Raw genomic sequence first — 26,838 nt, 5'->3', positions numbered from 1 at the left:
AACCGATCATAGTTCCTTGGAAGAGCAGCAAACGAGCACCGATCAATGAGCTGTCTCGTAGATCGGTTCTCGTTTTTACTCCCGATATCAGGCCATGTAAAAGTACCGTTACATGCTGTATTTGTTTGTTTAACTTTATTCACCTTTCATCTGGTCCAATACATCAGGCTGCTGTGTAGTTGTTCCTACATCCTGTTCAAGTTTGTCCTGAAGATGTTTCAAAACCTCCTAAGATCAAGTTGTGATAAAATAAATAAAATAGATTTAGATTCAGATATAAGTGTGAAGCTCACTGCCTGGTGAGGCAGGTGGGGTTCCAGTCTGTTCCGGGCACAGGCAGCTCAATATGAGGGGTAAAACAAGTGTATAAGAAGAGATTTTCAAAACTTGTTCTTGTACGTCTTTTAACGTCAGCTAAACTATCAGCGCAGAGCTTCAGTGCAGCTCTAAATGACGTTAGCCAGGAACACATTAAGACAGTAAGCAGCGGCTCCAATATGCGCCTAGCTGAGGTGTACTGAAGCCGCTCAGCATCCCTGCACTGGTGGCTCAGTATGAGGAGGTAGCACTCTCTAGACTTCCAGACAGTAAGCAGGAAAGCGACTGGAAAGGTAAATAAACTGGCTGGCATATATGGGGACAAAGCGGTTGGTATTTACAGGGGCTTTATGGCTGGCGGAACAATTTAGCTGCCATTTATGGGGGCAATGAATCTTGCACGGTAGTATGTTTTAGCTTGTAAGGCCCTGGGATCACCATGGATTGACTGGTGAGGCCCAAGTACAAAAAGTTTGAGAAGCTCTGAGATATACAGATTACTATATTTATGCATTTATTTGAACAAGCCAAAAAGCGCATGGGTGACTTCAGGCCCTTAGGCTTAGTTTGTCTTGCATACATTCCATGTTTATATACTCATTATCCAGATGAATTACAGCGGCCCATCAAGTAAAAGGGCAGATATAGCAAACTATGAGATTAGACACAGATAAAGACATGAATATAATGAAGCGTGTGTCATTTTCACAATTCTCTCATTGCTTCTTCAGGACATAATCTGGGGAATTCATCAATTGCTTTGCACCAGTTTTTTGGCGTCTAAATTTTGAAAATTATGGCACAAGAGGTGACAAAGAACCTTAAATACACCTTATTGTGACACACTTTTACGAAGTTCTGTATCTTGTAAGTGCAATGTCTTTGAATTTGTGCGCGGTGTGTAAAAATACTATACTATTATGCACAGTTCTTTCTCTTTTTTGCTTGTCTCCCCATTAAAGGAAACCTGTCACCAGCATTTCACCTCTTGAACTCTACTAACCCCTCGCTGGCCACTGCTGTCAAAAGTTCATTGCCGTTATCCCCTCTCCTAAACTCCTCCTCCGACCGTAAATAACATCCTGCAAACATTTTGCGTTTTTTATGGTAATAATCCGGCAGTGTCGTTCGTTCCTCTTTTTATGCCCGCCCTCCGCCAAAAACTGGCGGGCCCTGAATGCCGAAATCTCATCTGAGATAGCGCGCATGTGCCTTTCATGTATGGTCCGACACCCTACCCTGCTTTTTCTGGGCCTCAAATCTAGTTACTGTGCATGCGCCACTATGGTGTCCCATTGTGCGCACGCATCAGAACAGGAGATCGATGCGTAAGCGTGGGATTTTGCGTGTGCTGGGGGGAGGGGAAGAGCTGTCAATCAAAAGTAAGGAGGGGGGTTAACTCGAAAAGGCTTCAGGAATGAAGATATGACTCTTTAATGCTCATTAGCATATGGCTCAGGAACACTAAAAAAAACAAATACTAAAGGTACAGAGCCGACTAAGAAGACAATTATAGGTTATATAGAAATGATTTTTCACCCACTACCACCAGGTATTGCTGGTTTAATAGGTGAAATGCTGGTGACAGGTTCCCTTTAAAGATGTACCAACAATCTGGACTTTTGTGCTTTTCCGCTTTCCCGGAAGATTCAAAAATACGAAAACATTTTCCAGCGCTTGTTCCCCTCCATCTGTTCATCATGCAACAGCACTGCTGGGTACCATTGCGCATCAGATGTCATTGTCTAGCTCTGTGATTATGTAAGTGAACTAATATATTTTTAAGCAAAAAGACATTGGTTTTGCTGCTAATGAGCAAATCTGTTTAAGACTGATAATTAACATCAGAGTACGTCTAGCCAAGCAATTATGTAAATTACCATTTGTAAATATGTCATTGCAGTAGGGCTGTTTTCCCTTCACTGGCTGTTACCAGGCAGACCCAGTATACTGATCAATCCCATGCTGTAATTAAAACGCGGACAAAAATAATAGAGATTTATTTACAGATTTTTTTGTCTTCTTGAAACGCTCACACCATTCCAATAAGATTGAAATTATTTTAATTGCACCTTCACTTGACACCTAATTAAGACAGATCATCAGTGGGGGACAGTGAGTTGGGGCCCCTACCAATGCCATCTACTGACATCATGTCAGAAGGACGTAGAGGTACATTGTAGTTCTTCCACCTCTCACCTTCATGTCAGATGTGTCATGCTCGAGGCGGCTCAATTGGCTGCTGTTATCCTGCAGCTCCCTCCTCAGGTGGGAATTCTCCTTCTTTAGGTCTTCTACCTGCCGGACAAGCTGATCATAGGAGGCAGGAGAGCCAACTAGTCCAATTCTTGCACACACCTGCACAGATGACAAAGATCATATACATTGACTGTGAAGAAGAAACATAATTAACTCTATTTTCCAAGTAATTGTCATTAAACATAGTTTATCGCTCATGTGAAACATTTTGATTTTCATTATCCAGGGACTGAGTAGCTCTGTGGACCGGTAACACTGCAGAGACTAAGACGGTCTTTAGCAATGAATGTGTTAATCACTGCAGGTCTGTAGCGGTACATCTGTGATGTCACCGTCTATGGATACAGAACTCAAATCGACCTCGTTTATGTAATTTGTGGATGAAGTCCACCAATCACAGCGCAGGGCTGCAAAGAAAATATCATGGCAACAACCAATCACAATGTCCTGATGAGAGAGGAGATGAATAGAAGCTCCTTATGTTCTGTTTCCTAGTAACACACTTCAACGAATAACATGGCTGCTTCTTGTGCAGGAATTTGAGCTTTCCATGGGCGTTTTAAGCTATGATAGATATTTTTAAAAATGGGAGAAAAATATTTTTGTCTTTACGTTGCAGGAAAGTGCACAGTTTTAAGCGATAAGTGTCTGTCGGCATATCAGCGATGACTCTGGCAGTCTGCAACATTGTATTGGTGCCAGATACATAGCAGATTCAAAGACTCAAGGTTAAAAAGAGACAATCTTTGCAAAACATATACCGCCCATTAACGCAAGTATGGGATGCGTCTTATTCCAGCAGTGAATCTAGTGGAGTGGTTTACATAAATCTAAAAAATACAGATCTGTCATAATCATAGAAAACATCTAAATTCACTACAGTGAAATAACTATATAAATGGTGTAATTATAAAATAATCATATTATAAATAATATTTCTACTAAACAATAATTCTAATAATCAATTTAATCAAACACACAATAATCCAAATTTTCCATTGACATGTCTGTAAATAATATTTCTATAATCACAGTCAGAACTTGACAATTATAGAGTAATGAGTGGCGTTACATAAGCGCTGCTTATCTCCCCCTGTAAAAGAAATCTGTCACAGATCACTTTTGTAGACATTTCTTTCTCTTGTGGTGTTCCCTCTTTCTTTAAGAAGAGGTTCCTCAGCAGCTGCAGTGTGTATTACACTGTAATCGGGGGCATAACTAGGAGAGAGTGAGCCGCATAGCAAACTTTTGTTTGGGTTCCCCCTCCCCCACAATCAACCCTCTCCCGACAATGAACATTTATCAGTCCTGTGTGCAGTGTTATAATACAGCTAGGCTGCCAAATTGTAAATCATCTACTCCCCCCCCCCCCCCAATTTTATGAGATCCCATTAATAATGATCCCACAGTTCTACTGTAGATAGTGCCACACTGCCCTCCTTGTAGATATTGCTACACACTGACCCCTGTAGATAGTGTCACACACACACACCCTTGTAGATAGCTCCACACTGCCATCTGTAGACAGTGCCCCACAGCCCCCTCTTGTAGATAGTGCCACGCAGCCCCCCTTGTAGATAGTGCCACACACAGCCCTCCTTGTAGATAGTGCCACACACAGTCCCCCTTGTAGATAGTGCCGCACACAGCCCCCCTTGTAGATAGTGCCACACCCAGCCCCCCTTGTAGATAGTGCCACACACAGGCCCCCTTGTAGATAGTGCCACACAGCCTCCCTTGTAGATAGTACCAAACACACAGCCCTCCTTTTAGATAGTGCCACATGCAGCCCCCCTTGTAGATAGTACCACACACAGCCCCCCTTGTAGATAGTGCCACACGCAGCCCCCCTTAGCAAATCATCCGTGAAAAACGCACAGCACACGGATGTCTTCCGTGTGCTGTCTGTTTTTTTCACGCACACAGAGATTTTAATGGCCGAGACTGGACTGCAAAAATGGATTAGAATAAGGCATGCTGTGAGTTTCTCACAACGGATATAAGTTTTGTGAAAAAAAATGGATGCGTGAATAGCTCCATTGAATTGCATGGGTCAGTGTGCTGTCTGTTGGTAAAACGGACAGCACGCTGATGAGAAATAGGTTGGTGTGAATAAGGTCTTACACGTAAGTATTACTGTAAGTCTAGCACGATGTAGGGATCTACAGTGCAGTGCTAACAACTTTTTTTTCTGGAGAAGAGTTACTTTCACTACTGTACAATCTGCGGAGTTGCAAAAATAATGATTTGATTGTGGAATTACCAAATTATGCTAAAAAAAATGTGTACACACGGACATGGCATTTTTGTAAGAAATGGAAATCTTGCAGTTGATTTTTACCTACTCTATTGTCATAGGTGAAACACGTGGCAAATTCATGGTGAAATCCGCATATGAATTTGTAATATTTAATGATAATATTTGTGGATTTCACAGCAGCTTTTCTGGGTTCCGAGTGGGTGTGACAAAAATTCACAGTACCAGAAACTGATTACAGCGGTCAAACTTGTCTAGTAATTTGTATTTTTAAACCTCCATCTCCACTTTCCTGTTTCTGAGCATCAGATGACCAAAATGATCAGTCATAAACGTATAGAGGGGACTATCTATGTGATAATCTATAGCTGCATCTCTTTGTACAGCTTAGGCTTTGTTCACATCTGTGTCGGGGTTCAGTTCGTGGGTTCCATCAGACCTTTCAGTCAGGGGAACCCACGAACAGAAACCATAGCTTTCTGTTTGCATTGCCATTGATTTCAATGGTAACGCTTCTGTTGCTAATGGCTTCTGTTCCGTAAGGTTTCAGTTTTTTGGCGGAATCAATATAGTAATCAACTACGCTATTGAGTCCGCCAAAAAAACGGAAACCTTACGGAAACTTTTGATAGTGACATGTCAAAAGTTTTGTTCGGTGAGGGTCTGAGCACTGAGACCCCCACAAACGCTAAAATGAAGCGACAGAAGCACTCGGGTGAGCATTCTGCTGCTTCGTTTCTAACCGGCCTTCCTCGGAAAGCCGAGCGAGCGGTGTACGAGCTTAATAGAAAGTCTACGAGCCTGGAAATACGGTCAAAAACTAAGCAGCACAGAGCTCACCGGAGCGCTTCTGCCACTTAGTTTTAGCGATCGGTGGGTTCTCAGTGATCGGACCCCCACTGATCAAAACTTTTGACATGTCACTATCAAAAGTTTCTGTAAGGTTTCCGTTCAGCTGGTGAACGAGCACATTGACTGATTTGCTTGTTTATGCGGCCCAAAAAAATGGTCGCTAGTCGGTAGCACATCTCCCTGTCTAAACAGGGACATGTGCTGCCGACATGATGAAAATGTGTTGGGATGAACAATCATAGTAACGATCGCTCGTCCCCGTAGCTCTTTGTGAAAGGAGCAAATGAGCGCTGATTGACGAGCTGTCTTGTACAGCGGTCGTTTTCAAGGGCCATATCGGGCCATGTAAAAGGAACTTTAGCTGCTGTGAAAGATTATCTGACACCATGTTTAATAAAGAAAAATTTTGAATGATTCAACAGTCATCAGAATCCTGACATACACCCATAAACACAATAAGAAAATTCTATTTGCTTCTTATAAATAAGCCATTAACCTTTTAAAGAGGACCTGTGAGCTTTCCTGACATGTTGTCTGTTTTAGTAAATACTTGTATTTCCCATGAAATAAACATTCTGGAGCATCCTTACAGTGTCAGACACGCCCTATTGACAAGGAGAATAGAAATACTCAGTTATCAAATTTTAGTCATAAACTTCCAGGAGGAATAACAGAGGAACAACACAAACCAGAGTTCAAAGAAAAATGCTCCCTAGAATGGTCAGTTCAAAGAAAAAATGATCCCTGCGATGGTCAATAGCGATTTATATATAAAAATATTAACCCCTTAAGGACGCAGCCTTGTTTTGGCCTTAAGGCTCAGAGCCCATTTTTCAAATCTGACATATTTCAATTTATGTGGTAATAACGTCGGAATGCTTAAACCTATCCAAGCGATTCTGAGATTGTTTTCTCGTGACACATTGGGCTTTATGTTAGTGGTACAATTTGGACGATATATTCAGTGTTTATTGGTGAAAAATTGCAAAATTTAGGGAAAATGTATAAAAAATATCATTTTTCAGAATTTAAATGCATCTGCTTGTAAAACAGACGGTTATACCACCCAAAATAGTTCCTAGTTCACATTTTCCATATGTCTACTTTAGATTGGCATCATTTTTTGAACATTCTTTTATTTTTCATGGACCTTACAAGGCTTAGAACATAAACAGCAATTTCTCTTTTTTTTAAGAAAATTTCAAAAGCCTTTTTTTAAGGTACCTGTTCAGTTCTGAAGTGCCTTTGAGGGGCCTATGTATTAGAAACCCCGATAAAAAAAACCATTTTAAAAACTAGACCCCTCAAAGTATTCAAAACAGCATTTAGAAAGTTTTTTAACCCTTCAGGCATTTCACAGGAATTAAAGCAAAGTTGAGGTGAAATTAGCAAATTTCATTTTTCTTGCTGAATTTCAATGTTATTCAATTTTTTTTGTGTAACATGGAAGGTTTTACCAGAGAAACACTACTAAATATGTATTGTCCAGATTCTGAAGTTTTTAGAAATGTTCCAAATGTGTCTCTAGTGCGCTCGTGGACTAAAACAAATGCCCCAGAAGCAAAGAAGCACCTAGTGCATTTTGAGGCTTCTTTTTTATTAGAATATATTTTACGCAGCATGCCAGGTTTGAAGAGGTGTTGAGGTGCCAAAACAGTAGGAATCCCCCAATAGTGACCCCATTTTGGAAATTACACCCCTCAAGGAATTCATTTATGGTTGTTGTTATCATTTTGACCACACAGTTTTTTCACAGCACCTATTTTAATTGGGCTGTGAAATAAAAAAAATGAAATTTTTTCCAATAAGATGTAATTTATGATCAAAATTTCCTTTTTTCACAGGGAACAAAATACCCCATTTTGTTGCCCAATTTGTCCTGAGTGTGGCAATACCCCATTTGTGGTGATAAACTGCCGTTTGGGCCCATGGGAGGGCTTAGAAGGAAAGGAGCGCTATGTGTTTGTTGGAGTCCAGATTTTGCTGGATTGGTTTTCAGGTGCCATGTCGCATTTGCAGAGCCCCAGAGGTATCAAAGCAATGGAAACCCACCAGAAGTGACCCCATTTTGTAAACTACACCCCTCAAGGAATTCATTTATGGGTGTTGTGACCATTTTGACCCCACAGTTTTTTCACAGAACTTATTTGAATTGGGCTGGGAATTAAAACAAAATTATTTTTCCCAATAATATGTAGTTTTGTCTAAAAATTTCTAATTTTCACAAGAAATAAAATACACCATTCTGTTGCCCAATTTGTCCTGAGTGAGGCAGTACCCCATTTGTGGTGATAAACTGCCGTTTGGGCCCATGGGAGGGCTCAGAAGGAAAGGACCACCATTTGGCCTACTGGGGATTTTTTGGTGCAAAGTCATGTATGCAGAAGCCCCTGAGGTACCAGTACAGTTGAAACCCGCAAGAAGTGCACCCTTAAGGCATTCATCTAGAGGTGTAGTGAGCATTTTGACCGGAGACATACACCCCATAAACTGTATTGTGGGTTCTCATGGGTACGTCAATACCCTACATGTGGCTGTAATCAGCTGCCTAGGCACGCAGCAGGGCTCAGAGGGGAAAGACGAGGGGGGATAAGCTGTGTGGAGTACATCAGGGTAAGTAAAACTGGGGTAGATTAAAAATCAAGGGATGTATGATACATTTTGAAGCACTCTTTCATACGGAGCCTTAGTTTTTCGGGACACGTGTCACATTGATATATTGTGTCCTTCCTTATCCCCCTCTTATAGCAGACTTTGTACCTCTTTTGACTTTTTCCTTTCTTGCCAGTTGGGGGAACTTCTCCTGGAAAGTGTTGCCCTGGTACGATGCGTGTGGCCTCGCTTACAGAAGTACTGGGTGCCCCCCCCTTCTTGGTCCCTAAAAATTAGTCTCTTGATAACCACCTCTTGAAATTCCAGGAAAGTTCCCGTCTGGCCTGTACATCGATGTAGCACGTACGCGTTGTACAATGCCATCTGTATGATGTGCCCGGCCAGCTTCTTATACCACACCGCATGGCGCTGTAGGGCTTCAGGACTTGATCTGACAAGTCCACCCCTCCCATGTACCTATTGTAGTCCAGGATGCAGTCTGGTTTGGGGGTCTCTGTACTGGTACCTCGTCCTGGTACATGGGTACTGGTGTCGCATCTCTCTTGTCTTGTACTTGACACACAATATGTTGCTGCTAGAATGTGCCCTGCTCTCACCCCTTCTGAGTGTTTGCCCTGCAGAGTCTTAGAGAGGCCTCTCAGATTTCTTCTAGCAGTGCCGCAGGACTTCTGGAAGCGAGGCAGTTGAAGAGTGGGAGGCTGGTATAAAAATTATCCAGGTAGAGGTGGTAACCCTGGTCCAGCAGTGGGTGCACCAAATTCCACACAATTTTTGCATTAACTCCCAGTAAGGGGGGGGGGGGCATTCTGGGGGCTGAGCACTGGTGTCCTTCCCTTCATATATCCTGAATTTGTAGGTATACCCTGATTCTCTCTCGCACAGCTTATACATCTTTACGCCATACCTTGACCTCTTACCCGGCAGGTACTGGCGGAATTGAACCCTCCCTTTAAAATGTACCAAGGACTCATCCATAGAAATACACTTCTCGTGGGTGTATGCTTGGGAAAACCGGGCACTGAAACGGTCTAATAGGGGTCTCCATTTATACAAACGGTCAAAACTGGGGTCATCTCGGTGTGGGCACGGCTCATTATCAGTAATCAAGAAGCGAAGTATTGCCTAATTTATTTATTTTTTTAGGTTCCAGTTCAGTTCTGAAGTTGCTTTGAGGGGCCCATATATTAGAAACTCCTATGAAACACCCCATTTTAGAAAATAGACCCCGCAAAGTATTCACAACAGCATTTAGAAAGTTTATGAACCCTTTAGGTGTTTCACGGGAATTTAGAGCAAAGTAGAGGTGAAATCTACTTTTTTTTTGTCAGAAAATCCTTTTTATACCACTTTTTTTTATAACACAAAAGGTTTTACCAGAGAAACGCAACTTAATATTTATTGCCCAGATTCTGCAGTTTTGAGAAATATCCCACATGTGGCCCTAGTGCGGTAATGGACTGAAGCACCGGCCTCAGAAGCAAAGGTGCACCTAGTGGATTTTGAGCCCTCCTTTTTATTAGGCACCATGTCCGGTTTGAAGAGGTCTTGTGGTGCCAAAACAGTGGAAACCCCCCAAAAGTGACAGCATTTTGGAAACTAGACCCCTTGAGGAATCCATTGTAGTTTTCTTGGGGTGCATGCGACTTTTTGATCAGTTTTTATTCTATTTTTAAGTGGCGTGGTGACTAAAAAACAGCAATTCTACTATTGTTTTTTTATTCTATTTTTTTTACAGCGTTCACCGTGCGCTATAAATGACATTCACTTTATTCTGCGTGGCGATACGATTACGGCGATACCAGATGTTTATAGTTTTTTTTATGTCTTATGGCGTTTGCACAATAAAATAAGTTTTGTAAAAAATAATTTTCTTTTTGTGTTACCTTATTCTAAGAGCCAGAACTTTTTTATTTTTCCATCAATAAAGCCGTGCGACAACTTATTTTTTGCGTAACGAACTGTAGTTTCCATCAATACCATTTTTAGGTACATGCGACTTTTTGATCTCTTTTTATTCCATTTTTTGCGAGGTGAAGTGACCAAAGAATTGTGATTCTGGTACGGTTTATTATTATTTTCTTTTACGGCGTTCACCGCGCGGGATAAATAACGAAATAATTTTGTAGTTCAGGCCGTTATGGACGCGGCGATACCAATTATGTATAGTTTATTTGTTTGTTTAGATATTTTTATTAATAATAAAGGACTGATAAGGGAAAAAGGGGGATTTTTACTTTTATTACTTTTAAATCTTTTATTTTCTTATTTTTACACATCTTTTTTTAACTTTTTTTTTACTTTTTTACTTTGTCCCATTAGGGGACTTGAGGGCAGGAGGCCCTGATCGCTAATCTAATATACTGCACTACATGCGTAGTGCAGTGTATGAGAGATGTCAGCTACTCACTGACAGCAAGCATAGTGGGTCCTGACTTCGTCAGGACCCACTAGGCTTCCGTCGGTGGCATAGCCGGACGCCATTGTTTGGTGTCCGGTTGCCATAGTCACCATCGCCGGCCGCTATCGTGTAGCAGGCCGGCGATGGCAGCTTAACCCCTAAAAAGCCGTGATCGCTATTGAGCACAGCTTTTCAGGGGTTAATCAGTGGGGACACAGCGATCGGTACCCGCTGTAGGAGCTGTGACAGCCTAAGACATATCTGTGAAGAATTCAATTTGAGAATTCTTTTTGATGGCTGTTGTAAAGTGCGGTCATTGCTAACTCCTTGGAAAGTAATTTGTGACAAATTATGTATGTGCACCCCTTCAATAACATCTTATCAATAACATCTTATCATCCAGACACCTTCACAGACCATCTATAAACAACAAGTTGTACTGAAGACTGAAACATACACAACAAATAAAGCACCGTAGAAAAATGTAAATTTTATGCTGGGGCATACTATTTTTTGACTTAGTATTTTCTTAAATGTAATATATTAGAAATAACTGACTATTCAAGACAAATCAATAATTTTATGCAAAGTGAGTACAAGTCTGACACGAGACCAAAGAGAAATAAATATAATTTAAAAAATACACATCTGAGAATATTAGAAAAGCTGAGACGGAAGCATAACATAGAATTGGGGGCGTAATTTCAGCAATAAAATCACATAAATCCTAAGGAGAACACAAAAACATGAGACTGCTAAAGTTAAGATTTTGAATGACCCGGGAGATAAATTCTGCAAAACAGAAAATAAAGAGTGGCACACAATGAGCCAAGCATGTCTCATCTGACAGGCGATGACTGTGACCCTGCAGATCTGCTAGTGCGTGAGGTGGATTCAGTCATGCAGGGAATCATAAAAAAGCTATCACGAGGCTTTGCTGAGTGACCATCTGGGGCACATGCAGAAATTAATGAGTTCTTTAAATTAGCTGTTTATATGGAGAATCCCGAGGGCGGTGCATCTGTATAATCAAAGAGCGGAGGGTGAGCGGTGTAATATACAATTATGGAAATGAAGCACCAATGCAAACAAAGGCTTCTGATGTTTTTTTTTTTTTATAGCGCAACAGTATTTTCTTATAGTCTTTGTTGAATAGGTACCAGTGTAGTCATATCCTTTACTCTTATTCACTGTTTTCTATTCACCAGTATTATCACAACCATTTTCTATCTGCGAAGAACATATGCTAGCTGCTGAGCGTTTCCATAAACAGTTAATGCCAGCGTTCCCTGGGCAGTTCAGATCAGCCAAGGAAAGATTTTTCTCCCCAGGCAAAACGAACAAGAAGCCCATTATGGCGACAATAAAGCCATCGCAGCAACAGCCACCACCCCTCTTTCACAGACATCCTACTATTCTCCTTAGCTGTACTCTTCCTCACAGGCCCCAGCCTGACATATAGTTATTAATACATTTACAGTACAACCCATTGCAGCCTATCCAGGGACTAGAGAAAAAAAAAATAAACCTTATAAAAATTTAATAAGATGAAGAAATGGTGAATGTTTCAGCACTCTGGACAGATCCTGAAATAATAAGGAATATTTAATACCATGAAAAGAACACTCCTGTATGTGCCTGTTATTCAATAATGCTCCATAGGACAGACCACAATGCTATATGATGGATATTTACTGATAGTCTTGCAAAGAACATCACTGGACGGCCTGCAGGCTGTGCACCACTAGTCATATGTATTTATACGGATGTGAGCTAAATAATACCAAAACATCAAACATCCATCTCATGTCTACACACGGTTAAACAAAGACATGACGTAATGCATCAAACCCCAGCGGACAAATAACCAAATTACATTCCAAAAAAGTCAAAGGGTCAAGAAGGAGTGGGCGCAATACTGTCACTATAAGGTCCTTTGATTGCAATCATCACTGACGGATAGGTCTGTGCCACATGCACCATTAACACATTCTAGACCAAATATATTGATTTTCGTTGACAGAAATTAATCTTGTGGAATCCCCACGGAAAGACAACGCCTAATGTGTTATATGGAAATCAGCAGAAATGAACAAGAAGAAATAATGTATTTACTGATGTAGAACCCAACCAGCTAATGTGTATGGGGGTGTCCAGTGTCTCCCCCGACGGCAGAATATTTGTTCTCGTAGGCGATAAGATGCTGCCGGAGAAGTCTGACAGCGGCTTGTTCCCCTCGGTCGAGCGTGCATGTGTATGGGGAAGTTGGAGAAAATAACTGTTTTCCGAGCGAGCGTTCAGCCGACATCTATCTGAAGTGTATGGGTAGCCCAAAGACAAGAAATAGCTGCTGACTGTAAGTAGTTAATGTGGCAGTTATCACACCCAATCCCCCTCTTTTTAAACACCCAATTTCCCTCATTCCATATTTTTAGTGAAGGGAGAAGGAGGGGTCGGCTCATTCAAGTGAAAGCAATAGAGGATTGCCCAAACGGTTCAATATTTCTCATTTAATTTATTCGAAAGAATAAACCGCGAATAGGATCTTTTAACAGCTTAAAGAGAACCTTTCACCTCCCCATACATGTACAGCTGAGTGCATCATGTAATGGGGAGGGCTGCACAAACCCTGGGGCACTTTACATTTTTTTTCTACCTCCCTCCGTTATTTAGATGTTGGTGCCGTTATATTTGGCGCCCGATATTTAAATAACCCCCTGAACTGTCAATGGGGTGTGTAATGGCAAGGGGGCGTGTTACTATGGCTGTGACCCTGTCCAATCAGATACGGACAGTGAAACGGCAAGAGCGAGGATAGAGGAGAGAGAGAGAGTGTGCGCGCACACGCTCTCACTCTTCAGCTGTCAAGATCAGTCTTCTGCCAAACTGGCAAGGGGGCGTGTCTCTGCTACGGACAGTGCATGCGCGCTCTCCTCTCTCCAGCTCTTACACTTTCCGTAGCAGTGACACGCCCCCCCCCTTGCCAGTTCAGCAGAAAACTGATCTTGACAGCTGAAGAGTGAGAGCGTGTGCGCGAACACTCTCTCCTCTATCCTCGCTCTTGCTGTAACACTGTCCGTATCTGATTGGACAGTGTTACAGCCATAGTAACACGCCCCATTGCCATTACACACCCCATTGGCAGTTTGGGGGGTTATTTAAATATCGGGCGCAAAATATAACGGCACCGATATCTAAATAATGGAGGAGGGTAGAAAAAAATGTAAAGTGCCCCAGGGTTTGTGCAGCCCTGCCAATTACATGTTTCACTCAGCTGCACATGTATGGGCAGGTGAAAGGTTCTCTTTAAAGAGGAACCCCCATGAAAATTTGTATTGCTTTGCCCGTTTGTAATGGGCATCTTGTACATGTTTATTATAATTATTTGCTCGCCAGGCATCTAGTTTTAAAACAGCAGGCTTCCGTTCGGCTCTCCCGTGTGGTCACGTGATCTCTAATGTGGCTGGCCGATTCACACAACGTCTTATGTGTGGACAGGAAGCCAGTTTCTCTATGTAAGTCTATGAGACTCAGAATTGTCAGATTAGAGATCACGTGACCGCACGATGGATCCGAACGGAGCCTGCGGTTTGAAACTAGATGCTCGGTGAGCAAATAATTATCATAAACATGTACAAGATGCCCATTACAAACAGGCAAAGCAATAACAATTTTTTTGGAGTGCCTCTTTAAGGCCAGGTCCACACACTGTAGTTTTTGATGCTTGTTTTTCTAGCTAATACAAGGAGTGGACAAAACTATAAGAGATGTAGAAGTCCTTCTTTATATTCTTGCTCCTTTTAGGATACAATCCTGGCTTTGGCTAAAAAAGAAATGCATTACAGACTGCCTCATGTGAACCTGGACCTCTTTGGTTTGCTACGTGATGCTGATTTGCTAAGAATCATGAAATGTCAGAAATGTCGTCACCCCCCCCCCCCCGCTGTCTAATAGGGTTGGTAAGCAGATACAGTACAGAGCCCAGAGAAATCTATTTTCAGGGGGGGGGGGGGGGGTTGGATCTATCCAGTATGTTATTCTATTTGGCACCTTGTAAATTGAAGAGAGCTATTTAAATACTAAATAGTTTATTATTTAGCTATTTAGATACTAAATATATTATTTTACATTATGCACATGACAAATAAAGCAATGTGCCAGTAAATCAATGAATAGTCCGTAATCCAGAATATGAGGATGAGTCAGCAAAAACCGTATGCAGAATTATCATACTAAACATCCATGAATAGACAGGACTGATAAATAGATCTGTATGGATTACGGTGATCATGTAAAGTGACCCAGGACATTGTCTCCTTCATACTACTCCCACTCATGTGTGGTGCTGCATTGAAGGTATGACTTTTCACATCACTGTCTGCACTCCAAGTAACAGCATCTGTTTTTTGGTAATGAAGAAAAATGTTGCAGATACAAATGCCTGCAGATAGATAATACTATGTTCCAATCTATTTGTAATTGACTGCAATTGTACCTAAAAAAAAAAAAAAAGGATGTAGGATCTGTTTGTATGTTTGCATTGGGGTCAATGATGACTTTGAAACCATAGGTGACAAGATGTAAGAGATGATTTGTGCAAGTAATAATAGGTTACATGTTACCTGGGCTAAAAGTCATTTTGTCAAAGATCCAAAAGTAAAAAAAAACGACAATTGAAATTCAAGATGAATGACCAAATGTTTTTCTTACTAAAGACTTAAAGAGAAATAGACAAATCCTATCAAATATATGACAGTGAGGCAAAAAAAAAAAATCACCATAAACACCATCAGTGGGGTCTTAAACTGTTGCACCAACATAGAAAAAATACACACCAGCCAAGTGGACATTTCTTATATAATGACACGACCTGTCATGAACCTAATCATATGATTTGTGCACAGAGGCTTTTCCTAAGACTAAGGGTATGTTCACACGGCAGCGTCCATTACGGCTGAAATTACGGAGCTGTTTTCAGGAGAAAACAGCTCCTGAATTTCAGACGTAAATTGCTCGTACTCGCGTTTTTCGCGGCGGCAATTACGGACGGAATTGGAGCGGTTTTTCAATGGTGCCAATGAAAAACGGCTCCATTTACGTCTCAAGAAGTGACATGGCACAGAACATCGTAAAACCCATTCAAATGAATGGGCAGATGTTTGCCGACGCTTAGGAGCCGTATTTTCGGACGAAATTCGAGGTTAAAACGCCCGATTTACGTCCGTAAATATGGTGTGTGAACCCAGCCTTATTAGGACATATTCACATAGGGCAGATTTGTTGCAGAAATATGTGTGGCTGTCCCGTTAATCTGAATGGGGTTTGCAGAAATCCATGCACATGCTGCAGAAACAACCCCATTCATATTTATGGAACTAAATTTTCAGTTGCAGAAATTTCAGCAAATTTCAACAGTTCTGCTGCATCTGAATAAACCATTGTCACCCAGTCTAAATGTATAAACTTTGTACTTTACCCATGAAGAAGAAGAAAGGAAGGGCATTTCTGTGAAGTATAGCTCACATGTCCAATCCTCCAAGAATTTCATGACATCATGCTGTCTTTATCACATCGCATTTGTGCTATCCGGCGAGCGTATACGTTTTTTTTAAATAAAAACATGGACCATTGAAAAAGTATACAAACATGTAGCATTTTCTGTTTACGTCTGTGTTTTTTATAGCGTGTACGTTTAGCGTATACTCATACATTGGTATACGTTTCTGTCCGTTTTTTACCTAAGAAAAAGTACACTTTTTTTTAAAGTAAACACTAATAGAAAAAAAAAAGAAAAAAACAGATAGATTTACTGTGTGTAAACGGATACAAACGTATAGCATTACGTTTGCATACCTCGTCCATTGAGATCAATGCTAAAAAAAGTTACATCGAGTATACGTTGTTTTGAAGTACAGAATAGCGTAGCAGACGCTGCTTTTCAGTACTTTCAAAAAACAGTATCCCAATGTAAACCATGACAAACACAGACCAAACGGATGCTATTTTGCTCTATGTTTGACCCATTATAGTCTATGTATACGCCGAGCTATAAGTTTCAATACTTTTTTAGTGTTTAAAAACGCATACGCCCGGCAGATAGCACAAACGCGATGTGAAAGGGGCCTTAAGCACATCACTTTTGACCCCACCAGGAATCAATAATGTCCCACAGAAATGAGAGATACTAAGGAAGTCATTATACTGTGCTGCCTACAAAACTGCTGTACAATCCACAAAATCTCATGTCACAGAATCCCCCAGTTATTGCATTAAACTTCTTTATAAACCGCACTAAACACCAAAATTAGTACAATATCCCTTACACAACATAGATAAGTTCTATGTTAGAAATTTCATAGTTAGAAAGTTACATTTACATAGTTGATGATATTGAAAAAGACACAGGTCGATCAAGTCCCACCTATAATCTTGTGTTGATCCAGAAGAAAGCAAAAAAACGCTAAGAGGCAGTTGCCAATCACATCATATTGTAATGCCCGCAGTCGCTGACCGCTGGCATTCCCTACATACCGGCAGCCGTGACCACAGGGCTCTAAGGACTTGCCGATGTCTCCTTCCCCAGAGAGGCCGCCACACACTACTGCATCTCCCCGCTGCTTCCCCTATGGTGCAAGCGCATGCGTGTTCCTGGTCTTAAAGGGCCAGCGCGCGCAGCAGTAAAATTGTCCCTGTCCAATCCCAGCTCACTCAGGACTTTAAGAAGGACTCTGTCCACTTCCACCTTGCCTGAACAATGTTGTGTCTACCTATGTTTGTCTTGCAAATGGTTCCTTAGCTCTATCATGTATCCCGTTTCCTGTATCCAGTATCTGTGTTTAGTTCCAGTGCCAAGTCGAGAGTCCGAATCGAGTTCACCATCTGTGTCCGGTGTCTGTGCCAGCCCGACGGTCTTGATGACTACACTACTCCAGTGTCCAGTGCCCATGCCAACCCGAGGGCCTAGACGACTACACTACTCCAGTGTCCGGTGCCTGTGCCAACCCGAGTGTCTATGACGAGGTTACCATCTGTGTCCGGTGCCTGTGCCAGCCTGAGGGTCTAAGACGACTACACTACAGTGTCTGTGCTAAGTCCAGTGTGCGGTGTCGGTGCTATCTTGCAACAAGTACGCTACTCCCAGAGACTATCATTGACTGTGCTATCCCCAGAGACTATCAAAGACAATGTTTGATCAGCTACAGTGGAGTGGCCCAGTGGGTCCACATACCCCACAGCCGTGACAGTTTTCTCAGGCCATGGATCCCGCTGGTCAAGCCAAGACAGCACTCCAATTAATGTAAACGGATATGCGAGATCTCCGTGCACGACTGGATAAGCTATTACAGTCCGTTAACTCCATTGTTAACCATTTGGATCTCCCTTCTGTGGCTTCTTCCTCTACTCGACCACCTGTTAACCCACCTGAAAGTTCTGAACCCGGAATTTCATTGCCTCTACCACCTCGCTACGATGGAGATGCAAAGACATGTAGAGGCTTCATCAACCAATGCAAGATTTACTTTAAATTGTATGCTCATCTTTTCCCGTCTGATGTTGCCAAGGTTGCTTTTATTGTCTCCCTCCTCTCTGTCAAAACTCTGGCATGGGAAATCCTATCTGGGAACGTGAGGGTCTGGAATAATCTGACTTACAGTTGTTCCTAGAGACTTTTTGTACTGTTTTTGAAGAACCGGGTCGGATGTGTTCTGCAGCTGCCTCTCTTCTGACTCTCCGTCAACGGTAGGAGAATACGCCATCCAGTTCCGTACTCTGGCAGCGGAACTTGCCTGGAATAACTAGGCTTTGGTGGCAACTTTCTGGCATGGACTGGCTCCTCTAATAAAGGATGAGCTGGCAGCTTGTGACCTACCATTCACCTTGGATACCTTAATTATGTTGGCTACTTGGATAGACATGAGGATCCAGGAATGCATCCATGAAGCATACTGGGAGAAAAGGTCCTATAGACTGGCACCCAGGTTCCAGAGACCCCTACTCCCTCCTCCAATGGTCTCTCCTGAGGAGCCCATGCAGGTGGACAGACTCAGATTGTCCGACAAAGAGAGACAGCGCAGATGCTCAGCAGGATTGTGTCTGTATTGTGGCCACAAGGGTCATGTTTTGTGTGAATGTCCACAGAAGCCGGAAACTGCAGCACCTAGGGTTGATTAGAGAGACAACCCTAGGTGGATCGACGCCAACTGCTGAACTCTCTCCCTAGTTATCTATTCCTGTTACTGTCTTCTCGGGTGAAGAATCGCACTCTATTCCCGCTTATTTGGATTCTGGAGTGGCTGCAAATTTTATTCAACAGGACTTAGTAGACCATCTCCACTTGACCACAGTTCCTCTGGGGAAACCTCTCGCGGTCGCTTCAGTGAATGGACAACCTCGGCCAGACACAATCCTTTCTATCACCAAACCTCTGAGGCTACAAATAGGAGTCCTCCACTCGGAACTGATAGCTTTTTATGTCCTGTCTAAAGCTATTAACGCCATCCTGTTGGGATTGTAATTTCTTCGCCAACACGCTCCTGTCCTTGACTGGAATTCCGGAGAGGTCCTCTAATGGGGACCCCGATATCTTCACCACTGCCTGCCTCAGGTTTGTCCTGTTCTTTCTCCACTGCCTCAGTCACTCTTTGGACTACCTCCACAGTATGCTAGTTATGCGGATGTTTCTCTCCTTGCCTGAAATCCAGGCCATTTTGGATTATGTCAAGGAGAACCTCGAGCGGGGATTCATCAGGAAGTCTACTCCACCAGCCGGAACCGGATTCTCCTTTGTGGAGAAAGAGAATGGATCACTCTGACCGTGTATCCATTACCGTGGTTTAAACCAAACCACGGTCAAAAACAAGTACCCCTTACTGCTTATCTCCGAGTTCTTCAATAGGATTCGTGGGGCTAAGATTTTTACAAAGCTGAGTCTGCACGGGGCTTATATCCTGATCCGTATCTGCAAGAGTGATGAATGGAAAACCGCATTCAACACCCGAGACGGTCACTATGAGTATCTCGTGATGCCCTTTGGACTGTGTAATGCTCCAGCGTTGTTTCAGGAATTTGTGGAAGACATGTTCCGCGATCTTCTGTATGTCTGTGTGGTGGTTTATCAGGACGACATCTTGATGTACTCATCTGATCTGACCACGCATCGGAAGTATGTCCTGTCGCGGTTAAGGGGGAGCAACCTATACGATAAACGTGAGAAGTGCATATTTGAAAAAAAGAACCTTGGCCTTCCTCGGCTATATAATTACTGATCGAGGACTTTAAGTGGATTCGGAGAAAGTGAAGTCCGCCTTGGAGTGGCCACATCCTCAAGGTCTCCGAGCCATACAGAGATTTCTAGGATTCGCCAATTCATCCCAAATTTCTCGTCTCTTACTGCTCCCATCTCTGCACTTACCAAGAAGGGAGTGCATGCTAATGACTGGACCCCTGAGACAGAGTCTGCATTCATCAGTCTCAAGAGCACCTTCACTTTAGCTTCCGTTCTTCACCATCCAGATGTGAATCGGCAGTTCTCATTTGAGGTTGATGCTTCTTCCATTGGTGCTGGAGCACTCCTTTTCCAAAGAAATTCCAAGAGTAAGACAGTATCCTGTGGATTTTTCTCCAAACCCTTCTCTCCGGCAGAGCGCAACTACTCCATTGGGGAATTATGAATTGCTGGCTGTCAAGTTAGCTTTAGAAGAGTGGAGGCACCTGCTCGAAGGGGCTGCTCATCCGATCATGATCTTCACTGATCACAAGAATCTCACATATTTACAGACTGTTCAACGTCTGAGCCCTCGTCAAGCCAGATGGTCACTGTTCTTTGCCAGATTTCGATTCTTGGTCCATTTCCGCCCAGCAGATAGAAATATTAAGGCCGATGCCCTGTCCCGGTCATTTGAAACTGACAACTCTGAAGAAGATCCTCAACATATTATTGATATTTCTAGGATTATTGCTGTTAACCCTCTGCAGATCAAAGACATTCCTCCTGGAAAATTTTTTGTTTAACCTGCTGACAGGAAAAGAATTCTCCTCCGGGGACATAATTCCAAGCTGGCTGGGCAGTCTGGTCTCTGTAAGACTCAGGACTTTATCTCTCATCAATACTGGTGGCCCACGCTACCTAAAGATGTTGTGGACTATGTCTCTTCCTGTACCAACTGTGCCAAAAACAAGGCTACCCATTCCAAGCCAGCTGGTCTGCTCCAACCGCTGCCTTCTCCTGATGGTCCCTGGCAACACATTGGGACCATCTAGTAAAAATGATCTTCTAATATGCCATTGATACATGTAAGATGACATTGGTGACGTGTCAGAATATCTCAGGCCGCTACTGATTTCCAGAATAAAGAGGCTCTACAGAGAGATCAACCCCCTTTGACAATACTCAGAGATTTCTATTCCTAGAAACCTGGCACAACATTCTTATTAAATTCCTCTTGATTTGAATGCACATTCTCTTACAATGTTGTGTCCGATGTTAAGTAAGAGAAATGTCTAAGCGGTGTCAAAGGGGTTTAAAGGTGTTATCCGGGGACCAAAAATTGAATTTCAATAATATATTTATCTGAAACGAAGTAACTTACTAATGTACTTTAATTTAAAATTCTGTACTAAATGGTGCAGTTCAAACCTTGTGAATTGTTCCTGGAAGTCCTGGAGCTTTTCTAATAATAATGACGCTCTGACATGGCCCCACTTGACTGAAGGCTTGCTTCATGTGCTGTTCGTGAACATGACCGCAAGGGGCCTATTGCTTGAGTCCCGAGGAGAGCATCAGCTAGCGCTTTGCTCGGGACTCCAGCACTGCTCCCAACATCCATATTTGGTCAATTCAGGGGTTTCCTATCGCTGGAGTTCCCAAGCAGATCATCAGCTGATGCTCTGCCTGGGGACTACAACACTTCTGCCCATGTCACTGTCACTGTCCACATATGGACAGTGATGTCGGCAGCAGTACTGGAGTCCCTGAGTAGAGCATCAGCTGATTCTCTGCCCGGGGACTCCAGCCCTGCTCTTGACGTCACTGTCCATATATGGTCAGTGACTTCAGGGGTTTCCTATCGCTGGCGTTCCCAAGCAGAGCATCAGCTGATGCTCTTCTCGGGGACCCCAGTACAACTGCCAATGTCATTGTCCATATATGGACAGTGACGTGGGCAAAAGTGCTGGAGTCCCCAGGGAGAGCATCAGCTGATGCTTTGCTTGGGGACTGCAGTACTGCCGCCGACGTCACTGTCCATATATCGAGAGTGACAGTGACATAGTCAAAAGTGCTGGAGTCCCCAGGCAGAGCATCAGATGATGCTCGGCTCGGGGACTCCAGTGATAGGAAACCCCTAAATTGACCAAATACGGACGTCGGGAGCAGGGCTGTAGTCCCGAGTAAAGCACTAGCTGATGCACTGCTCGGGACTCAAGCAATAGGCAATGTGACAACCCCTTGCGGTCATGTTCACAAACAGCACATGAAGCAAGCCCTCAGTCACGTGGGGCCGTGTCGAAGCGTTACAATTATTAGAAAAGCTCCAGGACTTCTGGGAACAATTCACGAGGTTTGAACTGCACCATCTTGTACAGAATTTTAAATGAAAGTACATTAGTAAGATACTTCGTTTCACATAAATATATTATTGCAATGCAATTTTTGGTCCCCGGATAACCCCTTTAAGCATTCTCTAAATATCTTAGGTCGTCCGAGATCACACACTGCACCAATGTGATATTACAACATATATCTATTACATATCAGGTGGAGTTTCCCTTTAAGGACAATATAAAAGTATATTTGTCCTGAATGTATTAAATTAAATGTAAAATATTTAGATCATTTAACTATACTGTATACAATGCTAAGGTAGCCATACATGGGCAGATATATTTTTGTCGATTAGACATCTTCTCATCATTGGACCTTTTATGCTTTAGGAGCACAGTCAGAGTCCAAATTCATTTTGCCCTTTTCTATGAGGAAAAACGAGGATCAGGTGGGGAATCAGACTTTCCAACATATTACAATAATGATATATTCTATATCTACACATATACAGGCCTTGAATGCCCAATTCTCTGTCTGATCAATGTATTGGGCTTAAAAATAAGACTGTGTATGTCCAAACTGAGACTGGTATATGCAACCCCTTCAAGTGCTAATTTACTATAGCTCACATATATGATAGATCTGCAATAAAGATTTTTTTGGGTAAAAAAATAAAAAAACTAATATACCAATAAATATAGTACACATTATAAAACACACTTTTTTTTAATAAATGCTAAATAAACTACTTGAAGGCATAACCGTAAAAGAGAAGGAAACAAAGTCCACCGAAGTTCCCCCTGGCCATATCCAACCACCTCAATAAAAAGGAAGAAAGGAACCCTGGGAATCCAGGTCTCATTTTCCATAGCTGCTGGACCAGAAGTGCTGGTGATACTGTACTTATGAATACATGCCACCAGCCCTTTCCTGAGTGATAAGTAATAACAGCTGTTCTCTATAAAAGCATAGGGATCTGGTATTGCCAAATCCAGGACACATCCTTCTGCACTGTAGCTTAGCAGTGGCCAAACATAGACTGGTTGCTGCTTACCTAACAGTTATTATTGTCATACAGCAGCCATTATTGTATCTGAAGGTCAATAAATTGTTACATTGGCATATCATTTTGTTAAGCCACAATGCAACAATATAACCATTTCCCACATTCAGTTATATAGAACTTGCAACAGTGGCCGTCCAACCAGAACACCAATTATTTATTGTAAGATATCAATTGTTTCTGCCTGGCACGTTAAAATTTACTTACTGTTGACTTTACCAAGTCGCCAATATAGTTGTTAGTTTCTTATATTACTCTGGATCTTTACCTATACTAATGTCAGATTCAACTTCAGTTGCAAATAGTTCTTTCAAACATTATTCAAAACCATAACATGTTTTAGGGCTATTGCATATGGATGTACTTGGGATCTGTGTTGTACAGAACCGTAATATGGCAACCATTGCTATTGTCCCATATTAAACCTCCCTGTGCCTCTGATTGAATGCAGAGGCAAATAGAGGTGGCATGCCATATTATGAAGCATTGCTTCCAGGGAAGAATACAATGCCCCCTGGAGGCACTATAGGGCTTACAGTTCCATAATGCAGTCCATAGGGACTCTGTGTGCCGCCGCACATCGTCTGTGAAGATGGCTGTGTGCATGAGGCCTAAAAGTGTCCATGCTTCCACATAAGGCTAAGTTCCTCACATCTTTTATGATATACTATTGCATCAAACATGACACCATTTTTTGTAGCTCTCCTATCTTATTAGCAGGATTTAGTACAGTACAGAACAGTATGAGTTCTGAAGGCAAAAGTCCAAATAGGGTTTATCAGTTTTACCAGTAGTGTGTATGGTCATTGGGAGAAAAAAAAACAATCATGAAGAGGCTAATGTCAGTTTGACAATGACACAATGCAACCACATTATTAACAGGTTGTCCAAACATGTGCCCGATAATCCTAACCACAACAAATTGCTTTCTCAAAATAATGCACATCAATGTTGTAGAACAATGAAATAGATTAATAATTGAGGAATTCCCCCAAAAAATAATTTCTTTGCAAAAATTACAAAATGTATTTTGCTGGAGTGGGTGAATTCAATATACAATTAATTTACTAATATTGAAGCTCTTTTGAAGCATGAAAAACCTTATCTATGACCCTTGACTGCCATCTGTGTTACATCCATATGGTAATAAACCAAACATGTCCACACAGCCAAAGCAAAGGGCTAAATCTTTGGTTATTTGTCATTGAGGAAAAAAACACCATCTAATTTTCTTGAAGGGGTAATTTCCCTTCCATTACATTATTGTGTGTATTATCCTTGTATTATCGTGCTGTTTATTGTCCTTGTGCTGTGACATCACTGAGTGTATAATCCTTGTATTATGGTGCTGTGTGTATTACCTGTTTGCTGTGACACCACTGTGTTTCTTGGCCATTAGCTGTGACATCATTCTGTGTATTATCCTTTTAATATGATGATGTGTTTATTATGCCTGTGATGTGACATCACTGTGGTACTTAGCCATTAGCTGTGACATTACTATGTTCATTATACCTGTTCTGTGACATCACTGTGCACATTATTACTATACTGTAGCATTGCTGTGTGAAATAACCGCTTCCTATGACGGCACAGTGTTTATCATCCATGTCACATCACTATGTCTGTTTTTCTGTTTTATTACATCACTTTATCCCTTTCTAGTTGGGGGCCACTATTACAGAATTTACACCTCTATTCACTAATAATATGGACAAAGCATTATATTCTGTTCTTTTAAATAGTCATATGCACAGGAATTTCTGCCATAAACACTTCGTAAGAATGTATGAGATATTCATTTTGAGCAAATATGGTCAATATTAATAGCAAAGTATGCTGAAATGTCTGAATGTAGATTTTAATATTGCAGACAGCATGACAAAACTGTGTCGTATCCAAGGTTATTTAAACAGCTAAACCTAGTTATAATAATCCATAGCTTTACATCGCAAAAGTGAGATATGAAAGGCAGTATATTTACTTAAATCTACAGGACGGCATATACAAATCTTTAAAAACATGAAAGTTACCTGTAATAGAAAAACCCTATTTAACTGTAACAAGAAACATATTGATAAAATGTCCCCATCAGCATCCAACAATCTATGAGACCGAAGTGATGTGAAGTGTATTCACAACAATAGGTTTATCCATAACATTTTTCTGTCTACAATAATGTAGGGAATACTGTTCATAATCTCATTGCCTCATACCTCCATTGCAGACACAACAAATCAGCTTGTCTCTCAGGGTAAATACCAAAGATAATCCACCAAATTCTTCATTCTGGGGACAAAATACAAATTTCACAAATGTCAAAACAGATTGTTCACTGATCAGATACAAACAACCATCGTCATTCCACAAATTCACTGGTGTCACCCCAAGGCCTGCAGTTGTCTCCCATCCCTCTCCTTATTATGGACTTCAGACGGTAAATTATAACCAACATATTGTAATAACTACTTCTCTATAGCCTTAAATTCTTTGGAGCTCCATTCTCCCAGATCCTATAGATATTCCCTGAAAATTCTCACTATAAATCCAAATCTACATACCAGATTTCTAGACTCCAGCAACATACATGGCTAGACGTTTGGATCCCTGCCTCTCCAATCCTCCCCACACATGCTTGTACATAGTACAGTATGGATGTTTTAGCATCTCCCACCCCCATCACAAGCACACACATTCACACAAACATGACATATCTTCCATCTCTGGTCTGTCGCACTAGTCCAGCATCGCATTCTTGTAGTCCTGCATATATGGGAGGCCCATTCCTTACCTCTCGATTTCTTTGTTTAATGGCAAGATAAATTGGTTCTATGCAATCGTCACTAAGCCCACCCACTTCTATCCAAAGCTTATCCCCATTACCACCCACTACTTTCCTCCAAACATCTATTTATACCTGAAAACACTAAACACATAGAGTCTCCGGTCAGGATCTAGTATATTTTCCACCATTACTCATCTGTCTATAGCTGAAAACAAGCTGATTCTTAATAAGGAATACATATATTCAGCAATATTATGGGAATAGCCCCGCATTCCTCCCAGTCACCTAATCTCTTCCTTCACTCTCTAGGAAGATAAAATAATTCACCTGCCTTCTACTCACCTGCTATGATGTAGAAATCCAGAGGATGCTGAGAGCCCTTGTATTCTCAGCTGCCTCCATGAATCCTTCCTCTCGATCTCCCTCCACCCGTCTCACCTCCCCCTCCCTGTATGCTCAATCCCTCCTCTCTCTGAACACATTCCTCCTCCTCTCTCCCAGTGTCATTAGTGCTCTATACTGTATATTTCATCATCACTCCCAGCATCCTTCCAGCTCTTCCCTCTTATTAGTGTATCACTTTATGTGCCTTACCATTACTGCAATACCGTAACACTCAAGTCTACGGCATCTCTCCTAGTAGGGTGAAGACACCCCATTTATCAATAAGAAGCACACTGCTATGGAGCCCCATTCAAATTAACACAAACACATAATATTTGTATATAAACATTCTATTCCGAACTCTTCT

The 26,838-nt window shown here is 41.8% G+C and overlaps 1 protein-coding gene across 2 annotated transcripts in view; it reads right to left on the bottom strand.

The window, feature by feature from the left end:
- The window catches only part of APC2 (APC regulator of Wnt signaling pathway 2), a 66,308-nt gene extending 39,785 nt beyond the window's left edge, over positions 1-26,523 (bottom strand). The window contains exons 1-4 of one of the 2 annotated variants that reach the window (XM_075825412.1): positions 26,430-26,523; positions 25,519-25,591; positions 2,518-2,676; positions 144-228 (exon numbers count right to left, since the gene is read on the bottom strand). In XM_075825412.1, coding sequence (XP_075681527.1) covers positions 144-228; positions 2,518-2,676; positions 25,519-25,524 — 250 coding nt within the window. In that variant the 5' untranslated portion in view covers positions 25,525-25,591; positions 26,430-26,523. Of the gene's footprint in view, positions 1-143; positions 229-2,517; positions 2,677-25,518; positions 25,592-25,863; positions 25,963-26,429 lie in introns of those variants that run through there. The other variant, XM_075825414.1, reaches the window with a different exon arrangement.
- Positions 26,524-26,838: the final 315 nt, after the last annotated feature.

Source organism: Rhinoderma darwinii, chromosome 1 (assembly GCF_050947455.1).
Source record: "Rhinoderma darwinii isolate aRhiDar2 chromosome 1, aRhiDar2.hap1, whole genome shotgun sequence".
NCBI classification, from domain to species: Eukaryota; Metazoa; Chordata; class Amphibia; order Anura; family Rhinodermatidae; genus Rhinoderma; species Rhinoderma darwinii.
This window is presented reverse-complemented; position numbering and strand designations above follow the sequence as displayed.